The sequence below is a fragment of the Rhinolophus ferrumequinum genome, chromosome 2, assembly GCF_004115265.2.
Source record: "Rhinolophus ferrumequinum isolate MPI-CBG mRhiFer1 chromosome 2, mRhiFer1_v1.p, whole genome shotgun sequence".
Lineage (NCBI taxonomy): Eukaryota > Metazoa > Chordata > Mammalia > Chiroptera > Rhinolophidae > Rhinolophus > Rhinolophus ferrumequinum.
In genome coordinates this window covers 61,600,122-61,621,243 of record NC_046285.1, presented here as the reverse complement: position 1 = coordinate 61,621,243, position 21,122 = coordinate 61,600,122, and the positions used below count along the sequence as shown (strand labels likewise).

The 21,122-nt window shown below is 42.0% G+C and overlaps 2 protein-coding genes across 18 annotated transcripts in view; one reads left to right on the top strand and one right to left on the bottom strand.

Moving 5' to 3' along the window:
- MCF2L2 (MCF.2 cell line derived transforming sequence-like 2) overlaps positions 1-21,122 on the bottom strand; it is a 213,319-nt gene that overhangs the window by 64,992 nt on the left and 127,205 nt on the right. The gene's annotated exons all lie outside the window — the stretch shown is intronic.
- B3GNT5 (UDP-GlcNAc:betaGal beta-1,3-N-acetylglucosaminyltransferase 5) lies at positions 1,787-19,911 on the top strand. Of its 13 annotated transcripts, none has more exons than XM_033121746.1 (5): positions 1,787-2,097; positions 2,529-2,865; positions 6,022-6,125; positions 12,075-12,131; positions 15,831-19,911. In XM_033121746.1, exon 5 carries the CDS (start codon positions 16,134-16,136, stop codon positions 17,277-17,279), a length of 1,146 nt encoding a protein of 381 aa, XP_032977637.1. In that variant the 5' UTR covers positions 1,787-2,097; positions 2,529-2,865; positions 6,022-6,125; positions 12,075-12,131; positions 15,831-16,133; the 3' UTR covers positions 17,280-19,911. The 13 variants fall into 13 exon arrangements, with proteins under 13 accessions (XP_032977637.1, XP_032977652.1, XP_032977646.1 ...); XM_033121761.1 differs by having other exon boundaries at positions 2,529-2,907; XM_033121755.1 differs by lacking the exon at positions 2,529-2,865.

Genomic DNA, 21,122 nt, shown 5'->3' with positions numbered 1-21,122 from the left:
AGTCATTTACAAATCTAATTCTAGTGGTCTTTGTTCACACGCAGCTACTGTGGACACTGAGGGCAAGGCGACACTGCCCTTCTTAGCGGTCAAATCACCACTGTCATCTAATTTTATTTTCAATTAATTTCAAATTTTTCATGTATTCCCTCCTAATAGAAGAAACTGAGTACTTTGTTCTATACCATCAAGTCTGTCATTGTCTTCCTCTCTCTCTGGGTTGTGATGGAGAGACAGCCTGCTGTGGGAAATCCTCCCAGATGGGCAAAGCGGCTTCCCAGACTGCTGCCCACTTCCTTGTGTGGTGTGTGCATGAATGGGCACCAGGGAAGGCATTCTAGGCCACTCTGGTCATCCCTGTCTCTCATCTACAGTTTCTGCCTTCCTCTCAACAAAAGCCACACATCTCACCAGTGTCCCGACTTCCTTTTTTTTTTTTTTTTTTTTAACTCTTGACTGTTTCTTCTTTTTAAATTTTTTTTTGGGGGGAATATTGGGGAACAATGTGTTTCTCCAGGGTTCATCAGCTCCAAATCATTTTCTTTCAGTCTAGTTGTGGAGGGCACAGCTCAGCTCCAAGTCCAGTTGCTGTTTTCAGTCTTTAGTTGCCGGGGGCGCAGCCCATCATCCCATGTGGGAATTGAACCTGAACCGGCAACCTTGCAGTTAAGAGCTCCCACTCTAACCAACTGAACCCTCCGGCTGCCCTCTCCAGACTTACTTTTGAAATCATTTATCTGTCTGGGGTGTCTATCTCCATATAGAATGATGTGCATATGTGATTTTCGTATGTGTTTATCAATGTTCGGGTCAGTTTGCATTTCTTGTGGGTACAGTCCTATGCGTTCATATTGTGGAATACACATGTACTGACACATGGACCTATGTGGTCCTAGTTTCAAATGACCTGAAAGGAACATAATGGTAATTGAACATTTATGCGACACAACATACACATATGATACCTGGGGGAATATATGTAGGATTACCATCAGGATTTTATTTCAAATAGGTAAAGAAGGGAGGGGATTTGCACTGTACTAACAAATGAGTCAGCTTATTTATGGGTCACTGTCAGTGACCCCCTTACAAATGACATTATATACATATTCCTGTGAGGGTCTGACCTGCATGTGGCACTATAGTCTCTGAGTTGATAATACAGGTAATCAGTTCTTTCTACAGGTAATATATGAAAAGAATTGCATGGTTTGAGATATCCTAAAGGGATTAAAGAAAGCAGTTACAAAACTTCCTAAAAATCTAGTTTAAAATAACAAGTACAATGTTGTGTCTAGTTTCAAACTCTGATTCGGCAATCTATTTTTAACCTATCTTATTTCTTTTACAATAAGAAACCCAAAGCTTTTATTTTACTGACATATATGCATTAATCTTTTGTTTTCTGTCCTATTCTGAAATATGTACGATTACAAAATCGTTCAAAATATTACCTGTTAAATGATAATATTTGTTCTATAAGAAGCCTAGAACAACATTTGGGGAATAAGAAACCAAGCCCATAAAATATTTATTTATCACCTCTTTTCTTCAGTAGAAATTTACATTCTCCTGATTTTGTCTACTGATGTGCATCAAGTACTTTAAATTGGGAAAACAGCTCAAACAGGGCATTGATGCAGATTCTGGCTCACAGTTGATCATCTTGAGTAAATGATGCCAACTACAGAGGCGCGGGGAAGCACTTCCTCGAGTTGTCATGCACTCACAAGAACAGAATCCGGCGAGACCCATCACCTTCACCTACGTGCCGGGTAGGTGGCGGAAGGGCAGGCCAGGCTGGCTTTGGCAGTGACGCCAAGAGGTGCAGGAAACGCGGGCTGGCTGCGCGGCGGCGGGAGAGGCTCGGGGCTGCGGCGCCCCCGCCCTCGCCGGGAGCCCCTGATTGGGTCCTCCCGGATCTGCCCGCTTCGGCCCGCTCCCGGCCGGGGAAGCGAGCCCACCGAGTGCTGGCTGCCCAGTCATCGCCCAAGATTTAAAGCGGGCAAGTTTTGCTTGAGACCAAAGACTTTCGCTCCGATTCTGGGAAGAGGGCAGACCTTCGATTTGGAAGTTAAGGAGCTGTTCTTGGACTTTGTGAGTTTTGCTTCAGGCTCTCTTTGAAATTAAACTGGGCTTGATGGTAAAATCGTTGCGGGGGAGGGTGATCCCCTCCCCCACTTGCATTTTTAAAACTAACCGCTGTACTGAAGCTTTAGTTTGCTGTAAGTTAGAGTTTCCTTCCTTTGTCATTGAGAAGCTCAAGGCATAAGTGTTGTGACTAGAGCTCTTGTTAACAAGACTAGCCTGCTCTTAGGACTCGTGCTTTAAAATGGAAAATAAAATGATGAGGGAACTGCAAACTCAGTCAAAACTTATCCTCCATCGATAAGTAACTGTCGCTGGTTCTTAACGAATGGATTGTTAGTCTAACAGATTCTACCTCCTAATGGAAAGTGTATTCAGACCAGTTGTTTCATATGTAATTAACACGTGATTGTTCATACAATTTTTAAAAATTACTCTAGAGCCCACCGCATCCTAACTGCGGCCGAGGTCCGCCCGGGGTGGAAATGTTGTCTTCCCTTCCGGATCACTAAATGACGGAAGCTCTAGCCCGCCTGAGGGGGATCAACCTCAATTCCTGGCACGGCTTGTTCTTTGTGCGGGGGACCAGAGACCGGCTCGGGGTCCGCAGTGAGGGCTCGGGGCCGCCCAGCCGCCGCCCCTCCCCTGCCGGGCCCGCCGCCCGGCGACGCCTCCTGGCTGGAGCAGCTCTCGGACCACGGAGAGTCTGGAGTCTCTTCTGCTCGCTCTAGACCAGGCGAGGTGTCTGTGGAGCCGAGAGGGGAAGAGAGTCGCGAGGTGAGGGCACACTGGTTCGCGCGGGGAACTCCAGGACTTCAGGTTGGAATTGCACGCTGGGGCCGGGGCCGGGGCCGGGGCGCGCAGCCGGAGCAGAGCCCCGGGCCCCTGCCGTCTGTGCCGGCGCAGAGCGCGCGGTCCCGCCGGGAAGAGGGGGCGGCCCTACCCGCCGCGGGCCAGGGCTGCCGGCTGCCGAAGGCGCGGCGGGGAAAGGAGGCGCTTCTCTCCCGGAGCGCCTTTGTTCGCTCCTGCCTGAGGGCGGGCGTCAGACCCCCGAGACCCCAGGCCCAGCCGCCGCCCAGGTGCGGCAGGTAGGCTGGGGGGTCCGGAGCTCCGCTTGGGGTTAAGTTTCCCGGGGCCGGGCGGCTTCCCCCTCCCTAGGGAGTTCCAGCGAGGCGGCCGCCGAGCAGCGATGCCGCAACCGGCCGGAGCGCGGGAGACGGGAGGACAACGCCGCGCCCTGCGGGCCTGGGTTTCCGGCGGGGGTCTCCCAACCCTGCTGCCACCCCTAGACTGCCGGGATGAATTCGGTTAGAAAGCCTGCGCCGGGGTGGAAATCGGTAACCACCAGAATGGGGAAGGTTTTGGCGAGTTTCTGGCTGGGGTAATGGAGATGAGGAAGTGGGCTGAGGGGACACTGGGGAAGGAGACCTCTTCCTAGCGGGAAGGTCTCTGCTACTTTGTTCGGCTCTGCCGAAATTTATTTTGCATCCTGAAGTGATATAGTCAGTTGCTTACTCAGAGACCATATACGTGAAAGTAGCAACTCTTCATCCGACTCTGACTACACACCCTATATTTTATCTTTCCCAGTACTGGTTTTCATAGATTATGGGTCATGTTAAAGGGACATCTGTGTTGAAACCGCACAGTGGCTGGTGGTGGCTTGTCGCTCATATTTAGGGTAATTCTCTGATGAATGTACATCCTTTAGAATTGGATTTGTTCCTCTGTGCCTTTATTTTGGGAAACTTTGCCTGGTCCCTATGGGGGAAGGGAGAGGGATGTGTGAGGAGCTGAAACTGACCCAGAAAAGGATGATTGAAGGTAGTTGTATTAAATAGTGGCGCTAAAAAGATCCCATCCTGAACTTTCTGAAAGAGGAATTGGTGATTAGCAGCCGAGGTTTTAACTTTCTCAAGAGAAACTAATGGTAGATTTTATATGTTGGCGGAGGGGAGTTGGTGGTGGCTGCTTTTATGGGTCAACTCTTTTATTTTAAAGCAAGATATACTCAATACCTGAAATATTTCCCTTTTATACTTAAAATGACCCTCCTCTCTCCTGCTGCATCCCTCTCTTTCCCGTGTCCACGGGCACTTTCCCTGAGTATTTATTGAGCACTCAGGGTGAGGCTGACTGACTGACTGTAACCCTGGTATCTGTGTCCTCCAGGGGCTCACCCTGACACCTAAAGATAGGGATGAGTGATGATTGTGATCATAGGGAAAGTTCAAGCTGAAGCTCAGAGAAGCTAGCTGTTCCTGGGGAAGTGAGAAATGAGGCATGATTAGGAGGCATAAAAGATACTGTGTGTAAATGCTTTGCCACCCCCCACATACCCTCAAAAGCTGGAGAAGAATTTTCAAAATAATGTGTAGGCTCTGGCAAGTAAAAATGTCACATATTTCGCTAAAATGGAGATCAAGTTTCCCTTTTATGAAAGGCTGATTCAAATAGGGAGATTGTAGAAAAAGGAAATAACTTTCTAATTCTCAAATATAGAACAGCTTGAATAATAACTCATGGGTTTTGAAATGGGTCATCTTTTTTAAATGGGTCATTTTGGCTAGAATCATTGCACTTGGTGACTTTCAAATTGTAAAAGAAGAGTTCTTTCTGACGACCAACTGCACTACTAGAATCTATATAACAGAATAGAATGTGGTAGAAAGAAAATGGGAGATTAATTCAGAAAGAAATAGTCTCTTCTAAAGTAGCAAAATGTATCCTATCTTTTTGGAATTTTCTATGTGCTCAGTTGAATAGATCTAAACTTTGCATCTGATGTCACATTATACATTTTGGGGTGGGGGAAAATATTTCCATAGCCATTTTTTATTCTATTGTTAGAATAATCTTGTGAACAGATGCATATATTGTATCTATGTTCCAGAAATCGAGACACAGCAAATTATTACAAGAGTTCTGCCATTTGACAGAATCTCTGCTAGCAAAGATTTAGCTAGAACAGTGTAAATCTGAAATATTTTTCTTACAATATACATATATAGTGGATATAAGAATCTTCGTGTTTTAAAGATAAGAAAGTTGATCAAGTGAGATGTAAACTTTGAATAAACAAGTGATTTTTTTAAACATTTTAATTCTAGAAATTCAGAAGCTGACTTTGCTCTGTAACTTATTTTTAAGATTTATCTTCCATTGTATAGGCTTTAACACTAGAAGTCAGTTTTCTACAGAAAGGAATGTTCTACTCATTCTGCAGGTAATAAGTCCCCAAAATTCAAGTTCAAAATCCTATTACACAGCTTAAGATCCACCTAAGCTTTCGTATTTTATCTCTTATTCCTTTCCTCCAGCTCTTCCTACAACTTTCTGATAGTTCTCTAGACAAAGTAAGTTAAAAGGTTGACTCAACTTAAGTTTCCTTCTCCATAATTTAGAGGGCCTTAAAATCTTTGGTTTTGTCATCATTATTGAAATGTATTTTTAAGTGCTTGTGGGAACCATATTGTTCTTTCCTGTCAAGGACAATGGTAGACCATATTCAGTCAATTAGTAGTGATACTTCTGTTCTCAGTCTCAACATATCTGGGATGTGCTAAGTGGCCCTTAGCAATCAGATCAGTATTTTAAAAAGCTCATATCTAATATTCTTTTGAGAAGAAGAATACTAAAAACCTATCTCCTTATTTTGAAAGGAAAATAATCCTGGAAGAATATCAGCCATCTGCTCTCTACGCCATCATGGTAAAGATACATGAACAATTTCTAGAGTAAGGAAATTAGGGTATGTTGGATACCTGATCTGGACCACACTTTGTCAATAAATTATCTCAAATAATCCTCAGAAAACACTGTATGATATATGGTTTAGAGACATGTGACCAGAAAATGGAAGCACCAGAATATAAATCTACCTTTGTTCACATTCTAAAACTCTTGGTTTTTCCACTCGCTTGCCTCCCTTAGGTCGATTCCAGGTTGCGCTGGAATGTTTACTTACTCCAGTAAGGGATCAATGCTGGAAACATCTCTGAAGCCTTCCCAATGTCCCACCTGTGGCCTACTACACAGTATGTGAGAAATTAATATTTGTTGAATTAATTCAATGTAGGCATTACCTATTTGCTGAGCTGCAAATGCCTGGAGCAGGATAGGTGCGTAATAAATGATAGTTAGCTTATTATAATAAATGTTGATCAACCAAGACAGAAATGTGTTATATATGTGTTATATATACCTCTCATGTTTTATACCATTATTTACTTTTTGTACTCTGTTAAACCTCAATCAAATGTTGTTTCCAAATATCATGTCCAGAACAGGACATATGAACTGCAGTTGGACAATGGGCTTATATGTATAACTTATACAGCAGGTGTATACTGGGTTATATTGTCAACTTATTTCTAAATCACTATTTTTCATATCATATTTTGGCCTCAGCTCTGTATGACTCTTTCATTTCGTCTAATACTTATCCATCTAATATATGCTTAAAACATTTGTTCTGAGTCCTATACTTTTTTTCTCTCCTTACCTTCCCTCCTTCTCACCTCTTTTTTTTAAAAATACAACAAACCCTTCTGCCACTTTGGATCTCCTCCCTTTAGTCCCCCAATCTTCTTTATAGAGGAAAGACTTTGCACACCAAACGTCACAGAGTCATGTGGTCACTTTCCCCATTATCTCGTGCTACTGGAATCAATAAAAGGAAGGAGGGAAAACTGAGATGAAGGGCTAAGAAACAGGTATGTTACAAAGAAAATGAGAAAAAGCTCCGACAAAATGCAGGTGGGAGCAAAACATAAGTAAGTGACTCCAAACTTCAAACAGTGGAGCAAGTTCTTTCTCTTCTTGGGTCACTTGTCTTGGCCCTGCCCCACCCGCTCCCCTGCCCTCCCATCCTGATGGGAGCTCCAAGAAGACCAGCTGTGACAGTGCCAGGCAGGAAGGGCAGGTGAGGAGCTCAGGGACGGGACCTGGAACTGATTAGCTGCTTCTGAGCTGCCCCGATGTCTGGAATTTATAGAGATCACATAGTGAACCCCATGGTTCAGTGCCTCAGTTTCTTATTCTGCAAAATGGGGAGATCATTTCTCCCTCCTAGGTCATCTGAGGAGTAAAGAGTTACTATATATGTAAAACATTCCAAAGGTGCCTGCTATACGATAAACACACCCATGTTAAAAACTGTTGCTAGAGTGGGCAAAAGGAGTTTGTTTCTTAAGTAGGCAAGAACAAAACTGACAAGAATTGTATTTAAAAGAGCAAGCATCCCTGTCAACCCAAACAACTGTGCCTCAAGAATGACGGAGGGCCAAACTTAGAAAAACAAATGTTTGATCTTTATGAAGCCTACTTTATATTTCAGGGTTTTTTTGTTTGTTTTAAATTCTATATAATCACTCATTGCTGGAAATTTTTAATAACTTTTCGTGTAACTCCTCTGAAATAGAATAATACATCCTCTGTAGCCCTGTGCTACCAGTTTCCTTGCCACCTGTCTTTACATAGGGCTTGTCTTTATTTGTTTGTTCATTTGGTATTTCCCTATCTTTATTTGTCATATAACCAGCAATCAAGTCTACACCTTTGTTTAACTTATAAAGAAGCATATAACTTAGTTTCTGTGGGTGAGGAGCTATTACTGCATTCACACTGTAGGTTATATAACCGAATTTCATCCAATACTTACTCATCAAATATTTGCTTAAAACATCCCCTCTAAATCCTATAGTTTCTTCTCTCCTTTCCTTCCCTCCTCCTCACTTCTTTTTGTTCCCCCTTCTGTCAGTTTGGATCTCCTCCCTTAAATCCCCCAATCTTATTTGTGGAGGAAAGACTGGATGCACCCAAAGGACACACACTCCTGAGGTCTTTTCTTCTGTCTCACATCCATGCTTGCTAGGTTGGAATTTAAAGTCTTTGGACTAACACTGAATGACAAACTAACTCTTTAAATGTATTCGTTGTGGAGGGATAACAACTCCCAATAGCTTCTAATCTTTGCCCATTGCTTGAGCAAAGTTTCATAGATAGTCACAGCCATAAAAATGCCTAAACATAGCTGTTGGGCAGAATTTTTCCTTTTTCACAGGCCTTATATTGAAAACACTCAATTTGATTAAAGAATAAAATAAAATTGAGAGAATGTCTATTTTTCATGCTTAAAATGTGAGCTGTGAATTCAAATTTCAGATTGCTTTCTTCCTTCCTGAGCAAATAAAAAGGCAACTGGTACTAAACATTAACCAGTCATGTGTCTTAGCACCAATTACTACAACTAATTTACTAAGAAAAATCTATGAAAATCAAATTATAGCCTCTCCAGTAAATTCAGGGCTTTCTACTTCTTATTTCTTTTAACATGGCAATTTGGCTCCTGAGAATTGGTCCTATCTATGCATAACAGGGAATATAGATGATCAGACAAGCCAGGTAAAAATTCTTGGAATGTAGAACAAAATGCAAGATTAAGATGGGACAGAAAATGTTATCTTTCTTCTCTTTGTGTTATGCCTGGACACGAAACAAAAATTGTCTCCCTGGGACTTTAAATCATAAAAGTTTAAATGTAAAAGGTCTAAAGTATTGAGGCATATTTTTAAAAACTGACTCACTGAAAGAGCATCATTAGTTTATAGTCATATTTTTATCACTTTAAAATTTTGTGCCTCAAATGAGTGCCTCTCCCTATTCCTCATCTTGACTGTCAGTGTGCTTTATAGAGGGAATGGAGAGGGTCGGGGAAATCATGGGGATGAGAAGCTGACAATGTGTGACGTCTTCTCCTTTATGAGGTAGGAGGTGACGTCAGCCAAGAGTGAGGAAGACAGGCCTTGGGAGAAGCAGGGGAGACAGCGTGGCTGGTGAAGAGACTAGGAGAGAAAGAAGGTCCAAAGCAAGTGAAGGATGGTCACATAGCACAGGGCACCTGCGCAGTGAGGGATGGCATGTGCAGTGATGCTGCCTGCCTGGGCATTCCGCTTCTCCAGCAGCCCCTCAGGTACAGGAGCAGAGAAGACAGGAGGACCCAAGGTCTGGAGTTGTTGGGATGGAAAGACGGGAAGCAGGGAGAGGACGGCAAAGGTGTCAGATGATTTCTCACCTGAGACAGGGACGTGGGTAAGAAGAAAAGTCTTACCGAGTGGAGCTTGCTGAGTGGGGTGGGGGCTTAGGGAGCAGGCAGGAGGTGGCAGAGGATTCTAGATGAATGTTTAGAGGTTGTGGTTGAAGGGTGAGTGTACTGGGAAATGCGTGTAGAATTCAGAATTTCAGAGGAAATGCACTTCTAAGTGAAGCCCAATAAAGGACTTTCTTGCTGATTAGTTGTCTTGTGTCAGGGGCGGTAATGTGAACACATGGTATATACGTCGTAAAATAAGGTTCCTTAAACTTCTGAGTGTTGTGTGTCTACTAAATCAGATGTAGAAATATAGTATCCCTAAGAGTAGATGTTGTTACTATATTACAATAATGGCCAGAAACAGGGGACGAGAGACATACGGATGGACAGAAAACTACGTGCATTTTGAATTCAAACGCACTGGCTTTCTCTAGTTAACACTCCTCAGCCCCAGGTCTCAGACTCACTGTTGCTTCTCCTCCTGGAAGACGCCTCCCCAACCTCCACCCAGCTCCCAAATAGGGCCAGGCTGTCATCAGACCCCCCTGTGCTCCCAGCACGTGGGTCTCCCACTCAGAGCTCCGTGACTCGGCCTTGTCTGTCCTGCCTTGCAACTCGCTCCCTCTACCCACATGTTACCCCATCTTCATTTCCTCATGAACTAGCCTTTGAAAATGGTTCCTTTACTCTTTGACTCCTCCCTCTTCTCCTTCTCTGAGTTTATTTTCCTCCAGGCCTCTCTGCTCACCTCTCCCTGGAAAGCTCATCCAAATTCATAGCAGCCGCAGCCTTTATGCTCAGAGTGCCCCCCTGCCCCCATCTTCACTCCTGTCTCTCCAGTCTCATTACCTGCTGGACTTTACCTGTTGTGTCTCCAACACCTCACACTCAACGCAGGTCTAAAACCAACCATGTTTTCCCTTCACTGTCACTCAGGAAACCAGATTTTGTTTTTATTGAGAGGGACTTCTTTGTCTCTTCCTTCCCTCCCCACTTCCACCACCAGACTAGGCCCTCCTCACCTTATCCAGCTTCAGCATGAGGTCCTGACAGAACCCGTGTCATCTCCAGACACCTTGAATCCATGGCATGCCACTGCCAGATTAATCGCTTTTGCATAAAGCTTGATATTTACTGACAAGGGAGTTGTTAAAAATGGAAACACAAACTTCTGTGACTTCCTGCTTCCCTCAGTACTCCCTGGCTCCTCGGCCTTATTTTCAAGGTTCTCTGTAAGCCGCAACCTGTCTTCTTTCCAATGCCTGTTTCTCAAATATTGGCCACGTTGCAATTCTTTCCTTTCTTGCCTGAAACGGGTGGTTTCTCTTCCTGCAACCACCCAAATCCTATTATCCCGGGGTTCCTCCTGATCCTCTGTCACTGATGTCTACTCCTAGGGACTCTCCTATTGTGCCTGGAGCTGGTATTGCCCAAATCAGCACTGACACAGGACACGATCTGTCCCTTACTGTGACGTGCCAACTGTCGTCCACAGGAACTGTGCTTTCATGTGGGCACCGTGCGTCTTGTCTCAACTGGACTGTAGGTGCTTTCAGATTGGAGACTATAAAACACTGCGTCATGACTCCCACCATGCTAGCACAAGTATTTCCACAGCAAATACTCACATGCTTGTAGGATGAATGGAAACACTGGACACTGAGGTTGTTTAACTTAAAGTGCAGACCTCAGCATCCTGATTGACACTTCAAAATTTATAGCAGGTTTTGCATAATATTTTAGGATCACAAAAGTAGACTCAGCAAAGAAATGAGCTGACAGCATGGTGAAGTAGGAAAAACAATCAGGGGTCATTTAGGGAAACTTGTAGCCTATAGGTATACTAACTCGAAGAAATATTGTTGAGTAACTGAGGGGCACAGCTCCAGTCTAAGGAGTATTTGGGGTGGGGTCTGTCACCTTCTTTTCTGATGTTCCTACTTCTATTCTTTATTCTTCTGACTACTTCGGTCTATTAGGAAAGAGAATGCGAAAGCTATCTGTTCCTTCTTCTCAATTCCAGTAGAAACAACCCCAAATTATAGTCCAAATATTTGTGTATTTTCTTTTAAGTAGTTTTTTGTCCTGTTCTCTCCTATAGTTTTTTGTGTTTCCTATTTTCAGCAGGCTCTGAGTCATCTGTAATTGTTATATACCCTCGTTAACAATACATTGATATTTGCCCCCAATTTGCAGAGGAAGTCATCAAATCAGAGTGCAGTGAGGGGTGCCTGAGGTTTGGTGCCTGGCCCCAAGCAGGGGTAGCCATGGAGTTTCCAGCCTGTTAATTGGTCACTGAACGAGAGCTTCGGGCACACAAAGGAAGCTGCACCCACAGCATTCTGTTGTGGATGGTTGCAATGCATTGTTGGGATTGCTTTGTTTCCTGTAATGCCCAGCATTTTCTTTCTCCAGTTTGAGCAGGCCTGTGGGCTTCTCCCCAGTCCCCTCCCCTGCACTTTAAATGCTGAAGGCAGAAGATGTGCTTTGGAGAAGGTGTAAGACTGAAAACCAGAAGAGTGCTTGGTCTCGTAAGGCAAAGCCAGAGTTAGTGGCAACATTGCTTAGCTGTAATTAATGAATTTAGATCTCAGAGGTGCTTTTGCTTTGGGTTGGGAAAAGCTGGCTAGTGACTGGGTTCAAATTGGAGGAGTTCAGATGTCCTTTGTTATGAAAGCTGAGTACTGTAAAAGAGCAGTTTACCTTTCCTAAATCTTCCCCTGCTCAGATGAGTACTCTCCGTGGAGTTTAGTTATGATTGATGTAAATGGCAGGTAAATAATTCAAGTGACTGTGGGTGGAGAAACCTTTTTCAGAACTTTACATTCTGAAGTAAACCTAAATAAGTAGAGTGGGTTGCTGGTTTAGTGATAGGTTCTTTGTCATTTTTCAGAAAACTTTTGACTCTTCGAGGTCAATTCGGAACAGTTGAAGAAATACAGGAAACTAGGTAAAACTTTTCCCATATTTACCTTACGGTGGTGGGGGGGTGGGGTGGATAAAATGAACCTTGTGGGCTGGCTGCTAAGCTGGAGTAGCAATGTTCGCAGCAGCAACACACCAACCGAATGAGTAATAGACCCCATTCATTGGAGAGAGAGTAGGGCCTCTGTGAGTGAAGGGTCCATGTGGGAGCAGCGGAGGTTCGCTTGTGGGCCGATTGTCCTGCAAGAAGCTCAGGCTTGTAAATGACTGTGAGTGTGCCACGCGAGCTGGCACCGGCACGCTGAGCACAGCTGCTCAGAAACGGGAAGTTAGCTTTGCCTGTGGTTCCAAAGGTTACTCTCCCCTTTGCTTCCTTCCCAAAGTCTGCTGGAATAGAAACAAGCTTCAAATGAGAATTTGCTTAAAACTCTTAAAAAACTGACGCTGTCTTAACATCTGTCAATAAGTGTTCTCTGTCACTTTGTGTTAAGCCTCCAATGCCTTCAGTATGTCTGATGGAGTAGGCAGAAGAGGCTTTCCACTTCAGAGGTGGGCCGTTGTCTAAGTGAGCACTGTTAGGACTGGGAGGAAGTGCCCCACCTTCCTCCTCACACGCCCCCCCAATGCTTCCTGTTGTCTTTCTTACCCTTCTTAGAGCATTTGGTCCATGACCAGCCAAAACAATGGGGGGAATTGACTGATAATTGATCTATCCCTAACAGCAGTATTTCTCACCTTTTTGATGGTAAAGCACAACAAAAATGCATTTTATATTACAACCCTGAAGGTACTACTTTCAGTACACTCTGCCAGTCTCTATTCTGTTCTTTCGTTTTCTGTTTTAATGCTGGTAGTGACTTCCTAACTGACGCAGCAGTTTTAAAACCTATGCCCTAGGGGATAAGATATTCCCTGTGCAAAGTCTCAGTGGGGCTTAGCTCTGATCTTTGGTCCTCCTTGGACTTTTCACATGCCTGGCCTTTGTAGTTATCACCCTAATGTAGAGTAATCATAGGGGATGGGAAATGCGAAGGTCTCACAATTAAGTTTACGAACTCATCCTAGAAAAAAATGCCACATACCTCATTGCTGAATATCACTACAGTCACCTTCGAAGCACTCCCCTTGGGAAGCTATGCACCGACACCAGGGCCTAGTCCACCCTTCAAAGCAATTTTGGAACTCTTTTTCTGGAATGGCCATCAGAGCTGTGGTCGTATTACCCTTGATGTCCCGAATGTCATCAAAATGTCTTCCTTTTGATATTTCCTTTATTTTCGGGTAAAGAAAGAAGTCATTGGGGGCCAGATCAGGTGAGTAGGGAGGGTGTTCCCATACAGTTATTTGTTTACTGGCTACAAACTCCCTCACAGACAGTGCCGTGTGAGCTGGTGCATTGTCATGATGCAAGAGCCATGAATTGTTGGCGAAAAGTTCTGGTCGTCTAACTTTTTCACGCAGCCTTTTCAGCACTTCCAAATAGTAAACTTGGTTAACTGTCCAGTTGGTACAAATTCATAATGAATAATCCCTCTGGTATCAAAAAAGCTTAGCAACATCGTTGCAACAAGTTCGCGAACTTCATTGTCAGACCTCGTATGACTGGATGCAAAAGACCTAAAGGTGGGAAGGAAGCCCCACAGCCAGGTTGGGAGGAGACTGCAGGGCACTCTCTGTGTGCGCAGTGGTTTCTATCAGGTGCAGAGGGTGGGGATGTGAGGATGGGGTCTTTGGGCGCAGAAGCAGGCCTTTGCCCTGGGGCTTGTGATGTGGGCTCCGCTGCCCTGCCAGCCTGGACCCTGGAGAGCTTGCATTGTCCTTTCTCTGTCAACCTGTTGAAAGCCCAGGATACTGATTTGTTAACCCTGAGGGAAGAGCCTACTTCTCCAGGCAAAAGGATGTGTTTTCCTGAAATCTATGTAATTTTACTAACAATTGTCACCCCAATAAATTAAAAAAAAAAGAAGAAAGAAAAGAAAAAAGGATGTGTTTTAATTGTGGTTGGCACTGGGGACGGAATCCTTGAGGGAGGAAGGTGCTGTCTCGTCTCCTCGTGGTGGAAGAAAAGGGAGGACATGTGACAGGCTGGGCATCCTGACCCCCAGATTTTTCCAAGTGACCGGCTGTTTGAGTGAAAGGTGGCTCTACGCCCAGCATGCTTCTTTGTACCAACATTCAGAAAACACCTACGTGGCTGTCAGGCGCAAACCTGGATGCTGAGGGTAGGCTCTTTCCAACATCATGCCTTTTGTCAAGGAGTTCACCTTAGTGTAATTGGGGGCGGCAAATAAATAAAAAGTCTCAGTACAGGAAGGTAGGTGTAAGAAGGTGATGTGATAATTAATACAGATCAGAAACATCTTTGGGAGGGGGGTGGCCCCGGTTCAGACTTCCCAGAGATGGATGTAGAACTCAGGCAGGATTAGTAGACTTCTTATTAGCAAGGGGGCTTGCCAGGCCACAGGACTGCTGGTACCAAAGCTGGTGGGTAGGAAATAGCCAGTGTGGTTTAGCCTGCAGCCAGCAATTTGGTGTTGTCGATTCTTAGAAAGCGTCAGAAGGGGCTTAAAGAATTCAGTTAGTCTCGTAGTTAGATCTGAGCTTTAGAAAGGTGGCTGTGACTGGGGAGTGGAAGAGGACTAGGCCAGGGATCATTTAGTCTGCCGTCCTGGCCTGGGTGAGAAGCGATGGTGACGTGAAGGGGTGAAGAGAGATTTCAAAGAAGCAATTCCCAGCGTTAAATAACTAGATATGGAATGTAGGAAAAGGAAGACTTTCAGATTTCTGGCATGGATGCATGAAGTGCAGGCAGACATAAATAAGGAAACAATGGAAACAGCAGGTTTTAGGGGAGAAGACAGCAGAATGGGTTAGACATGGCAGTTGAGTAACCCCCTGTGTCAGTAATTATCTACTTCTATCTATATATCTATGTATATGCCCATTTAGCTTGCACAGACACTGAGGTGAATGGTGTTATTCCAATTTTTCAGGTTTGTGGGTTCGGTGCATGATACGGTACAACACACAGTCGGTGACTGAGCCCACGTGGTGCTCAAACTGCAACTCTACAAAAACAGTGCTTTTTGGCTGTAATCTTACAGCTTCACAGTTTTGAACATGTTAACTTTGAGGTGTCTGTTGAGTTTCCAAGTGAAAACGTACAGAAAGAACATGACTGTACAGAATTGGGGCTCACAAAGTCACTTTGGTTAGAGAGACTTTGGACTGTGCTTTTGAAAAGCATACCTCAATTCCTTGATTAAAAAAAAAAAAATCTTACTCTAATTCCTGCTTTGTCTGGAGTAAGCTTTAGTGTTTTATTTTTACTATTAGGAACTTTCTTTTCATCATTCATCTATTTTGTCTTGAACTATATAGCTATATAGTTCAATATATTCATGGATATACCCATTTGAGAGATTTGAACTTTAAGTATAGAAGACGATAGCCATTTTGGAGGGCTTTTTCATTTGTTTTTAAGTTGAGAAGAGAAAAAGGTCTCTGTTTTATGAGTAAGAGGACAATGGACAATACTTTCCCTTTCCCTCTATTCCCCTAAAATAAACAGCTCTGTGCCTCTAATAAGTACTAGGTGCCTCATCACTTTTTGTCCAGATCAGTCCGGTTACAATTAGTTTTTCAGGAACTAAAGTAGTTGGTTTCTTTTTGGTAACTCATTAACCCATGCATTTGTCATCTTTTCTCATCTTATCTTTAATAGGTCACACTTAACTTTCACAAAAGGAAGTACATGGAATAGCTGCATGAGACCCGTTGCCGACCTTAATGAAGGATGCCAGAGTGGAAACATTCTGATGTGCCAGTGTCCTTATTCTACAGTGTCTTCCGTTCTTTTGCGATCTTAGCACATATGGAATTAAAAGAAAACATTTTGCGAAATAAGAAGCTCCTTTTACATTTTTAATGACCAACATACATTAAGATGGACATCTGTTCTACAGAAGACAAAGTTCTATGGTCTCGAAGAAGCAAATGCCCATTGGACACTGATCCTAAATAAAAAATGGACATCAGAATGTTTGTTAGTGGCAGAAGAGTAAAAAAACGTCAGTTTGTTCGGTTATTTGCCACTTGCTTTATACTCAGCCTCATGCTTTTTTTGGGACCATTTGATAATCACATTGTGAGCCATATGAAGTCCTACTCTTACAGATACTTCATAAATAGCTACGACTTTGTGAATGCGAGCCTGTCTCTGAAGCGTAGCAAGAATGGAGCCCCTCGCTACCAATACTTGATTAACCACGAGGAAAAGTGTCAAACACAGGATGTCCTCCTTTTACTGTTTATAAAGACACCTCCTGAAAACTACCATCGGCGGTCTGCAATTAGGAGAACATGGGGCAATGAGAAGTATGTTCGGTCTCAACTCAATGCCAACATCAAAACTCTGTTTGCCTTAGGAACACCTTCTAATCCACTGAGGAGAGAAGCACTGCAAAGGAAACTGGTTTTGGAAGACCAGATGTACAATGATATAATTCAGCAAGACTTTGCTGATTCTTTCTATAATCTTACTCTGAAATTACTTCTGCAGTTCAGTTGGGCAAATACCTTTTGTCCACATGCCAAGTTCCTTATGACTGCAGATGACGACATATTTATTCACATGCCAAATCTCATTGGATACCTTCAAAGTTTAGAACAAATTGGTGTTCAAGACTTTTGGATTGGTCGTGTTCACCGTGGTGCCCCGCCTGTGAGAGACAAACGCAGCAAATACTACGTTTCCTATGAAATGTACCAGTGGCCCGCTTACCCTGATTATACTGCTGGAGCTGCCTACGTGATCTCCAGTGACGTAGCCGCCAAAGTCTATGAGGCCTCACAGACACTTAACTCTAGTCTTTACATCGATGACGTGTTCATGGGCCTCTGTGCCAATAAAATGGGGATAGTACCACAATACCATGTGTTTTTCTCTGGGGAAGGTAAAACTCCTTATCATCCCTGCATTTACGAAAAAATGATGACATCTCATGGTCATGTAGGAGATCTTCAGGACCTTTGGGAGGATGCCACAGACCCTAAAGTGAAAACGATTTCCGAAGGTTTTTTTGGCCAGATGTATTGTAGGATAATTAAAATAGTTCTCCTTTGCAAATTGACCTATGTGGACACGTATCCTTGTAGAGCTGCCTTTGTCTAACAGTACTTGAATGTTGTATGTTCTTACTGTCACTGAGCCAAACCTGTATAAAAAAAACCTTTACATGTTTGTCTACACCCTAAATGAAATGAATATGAAAAAACAAAGAAATATTTTGAAAGCCCAGTCTTTCAGAATGTTTCTTTGATTCTAGAAGCTATTCGATATCTTATCTACTTCATTGCCTAAATCCATTTCAAGGAATTTGTATTTAGAAAAGGTTTATGAAAACCAAGCTAAAGGGAAATTCAAGTTCTCAATACCGCATATATATTTGACGTATAGAGAAGTTATTAAGGAGCCTTGGTATTAGAATAACTGCTTTTGGAAAATACCAAGTGAATGTAGATAGAGTTCAACATTTCCAAGAAATGAATATATTGTTAGATTAGGTTTACAAGTTACTTTTTTATTAAAGAGCACTTGATGGAATTTTGGGGGTAAGGGAAGGTTGGCATAGGAGAAATGTGAATCTGATAAAAGTAAGTCCCGTGTTCTTCAGAGAAGATTTAGGAAAATGTACAGCAAGTCCTCAAATAACCTGATTTTGTTAAGCATCATTTTGTTATAATGTTGATAAAATGTATAGGAACTTAACTTTTCAATTAGCCTACTGTAAAATTGTTTCATTATACATTGTTTCACCGCAGTTCCAACAAGCTATCAACAATGTTAAGTGAGGACTTATTGTACACAATTTCTTTATAAACAGCCAAATCATTTATTGTAACATCCATGTAGCTATTTTACCTAGATAGTGTTGAAGTCATTTAAAACATATTTATGTCTTTTTATTCAAAGTTTAATGTAAAATTTGAGAAGTCATTAGCTCTGCCCTAATGAGTACTTTATATGGTTTTTGTTTTTTGTTTTTTTTGATTATTAGAAAATGACCCAAAACTTGGGCAGTTTGTTACCTATAGGGTCCTTCTGTAGGGAGAAATCATTGTTCATTCAAACAAGCTTACTTTAGTTAAATGAATTTTTCAACTGGTTTTTACATATTCAATATCAGTCTGTTTTAAGGTAGTTATTTGAATGTAGTTTGCATAGAGGAGTGTAATAATGGAGAAGACTTCAAAAGGAAAGATAGAATATTAAAAGCACCTTTTCTCCATAATTTATAAAATTCTTAGCTTCTAAATTATTGTAATGATTACTAAAATTAACCCATCCCTCCCCAATAAGGTCTCATAAACCATAGTCCTTTGTTCCAAGTTCAATTTTAAAATTGAAAGTATTAACCATCACATCAAAGCGATAGTATCTTTAAAAATCTATTCTTTCATCAAAATAATTATCAGAGGTATTGTCAACTTTTAAATATTTCAAATGTGAAGGCAGAATGAAAGATAGAAAAGTTGCCAGAATGAGGTTTAAAGCATTTCTAAAACCGCGAGTGTTCCTTATAATCAAAGAGATGGCTGAGATCTAGTAGCATAAGTTACATTTATTTTATAAAGCAGGATAGAAATGTGGCTAAGATGCAAACAACTTCCCCTCACTACAGAAAGTACTAGGTGATGTCTATTATGGGGATTATTTGAAGGCCAAAATAGTGACTTCAGCAAAAGCAGTTGAACTGATTATAGAACCTTTGTCTGCAGAGGTGCCTATTAGGAAAAACTAAGATGTTTAATGTAATTAGATGATGTTTGAAACATGAGAAACAAAATAACTGGAAAAGAATTCTCAGTAAACACAACTTGATGATGACATATATAATTTTTTGGAGGTAGCTTTTTAATGTTTACAGACTTTTTGTTTTTTATCTATTTTGGAAATTGAGGCTTGTTTACATTGATTGCTCAGATAATTTAGAATTTTTAGCTAATCTCAAAACTAGTGTCAGCCATTCTACTTTGTAATTACTTTCCGAGTAGGTTCTGGGTTTTTAGATCATTACATTCTAAATGTTCTGACCAATTAAAAAAAACTGTAGAGAACAAAATCGCATTTTGACAAAGTAGATTGATAACTACTTTGTATTAGTTGATTCTTTAATAACCGTTTGTCTTTTGGCCGTACATACCCTGTGTATCTATACTTGTAACTGTTTAAATTCATTATTGATTGAAAACATCAGTGTTTCTCTGGCCATCGAAATGATCTTGTTTACAGCAACCCTTTTATGAAAATTACTTATTTGTGAAAGTGCTCTCCTCAACTGTGTTCATCTTTTTATTTTTGCTTAGAATAGAATGGACAGATTTAAATGTAAAGGAAAGATGAAGGCACTTCCTTTTTTAATAAGGAAATTGCTAGATGCTTCCTTCATCAGACTTCAAGTACTGAGAAGAATATATTGTACATACAGTAAAAGGATTTCAACCTTTTAAAAAGGAAGGAAAAAGCTTTTTGGTGCTCCAATGTAGGATTGTCTTAAAAATCGTAAACAAAGGGAAAATAAACTATCAGCCTGGACGGTCACTTGAGTAGAAGACAGTTGTACACAGTGTTATTGCTAAAACCTTTTTACCTCTTGGTTGGTTTGCATCTTTTTTCCATATTATTAATTTTATACCAAAATGTTAGATATTTATATTATTTGAATTTTGCTCTTATATGGCAAAATAGTGGTTTTTAAAAAATAAATCTGTGATTTCCAATAAACAACTTGAAATTGTCCACAGATGTGTATTTTCACAAGAGTTTTTAAACTCCTGTGTGAACATCTTTTGTTTATATAATCAACTTGTCCTGTTTAATGTCAGAGAGGCCGGTAGTACACAGTCTTAATCCTATGAGTATTGCTGCTCTGACTTGCTCCTGTGCCCAGAATGGAAGATGTGTCCTCTGTATTACGGAGCCACCTAAAACACCTCTTCTGTTTGTTAAATGACTTAGGCCAGAAAGTCTAAGTGAGGGAGTTCTTCTCCTAATGGATTGTTCAGGAAGGGATGAAATAGGAATCTGGAGCCACAGTGTCTTTAGACACCATTTGAAAAGGTCATAGTTTCCTTTTCCTTGGAATCCTTAGCTGTCTGAAAGTAGATTCAAACTTAGCTGTCTCTTAATGGCAGGAATGTTTTTAGGCCTCGCTTTGGTGCTTCAGCATACGAGTCTTTGTACATAGGGTGTTCCCATCTGCTCTTCACCTGATTCCTGCTCACTTCTTAGAAGGGTAGATGGTGTCATTCAATCAATATATATATTTGTAAAACTTGGAAGCAGCTCAGTAAATTTGGTTGTATTGGAATGTTTTACCTGCAGGACATAATTGAGGTGTCTGGTTGGGTCTGAAATGACGAACGCTTGGAAGAATTAATTAACCTGTCCTATGTTTGGGACTTCAGTTGAACACCTAGCTGCAATGAAAATCAGAACAGAGAACTCTTGATATGTGGGGCTAATCTGCTGTAGTGAGGAGAAGAATGTTAGGTGTTTCCCTGACTCTGTTTCCCTCTAATCACTGCATGGTGCATTGAGACAAGCCTCCATCACAGCACGCTTTACGACAATCCTTTGCTCCAGAACTCAAAGGCTCCTGACTGCCTCCAGCATCAAATCTAATCTCTCCCACCTGCTTTTCAAGGCCTTTTGTACTCTTCCTTTCCTTCCTCATTCCCTGTAGCTTTATTTTTTCCACTGTCACTATTATCCAGCACCAATCTCATTCATGACCATACCTGTGTCAGTTCGTTTCTCTTGCAGGAACATTTGTCCAGTACCTGGTGAAATCTTGGAAGTCCCCAACTGTTCTTCCATTAAGCATCTCCTGCCCACCCCCCAAAATATACTTAATCACACATACTATTGTGCTACCTACGAATTGTTTCATGTGGCTTTTTCCTAGCTGAAATATAGGTTCTGAAGGTAGGGACTGTGCATAGCACCGTCACA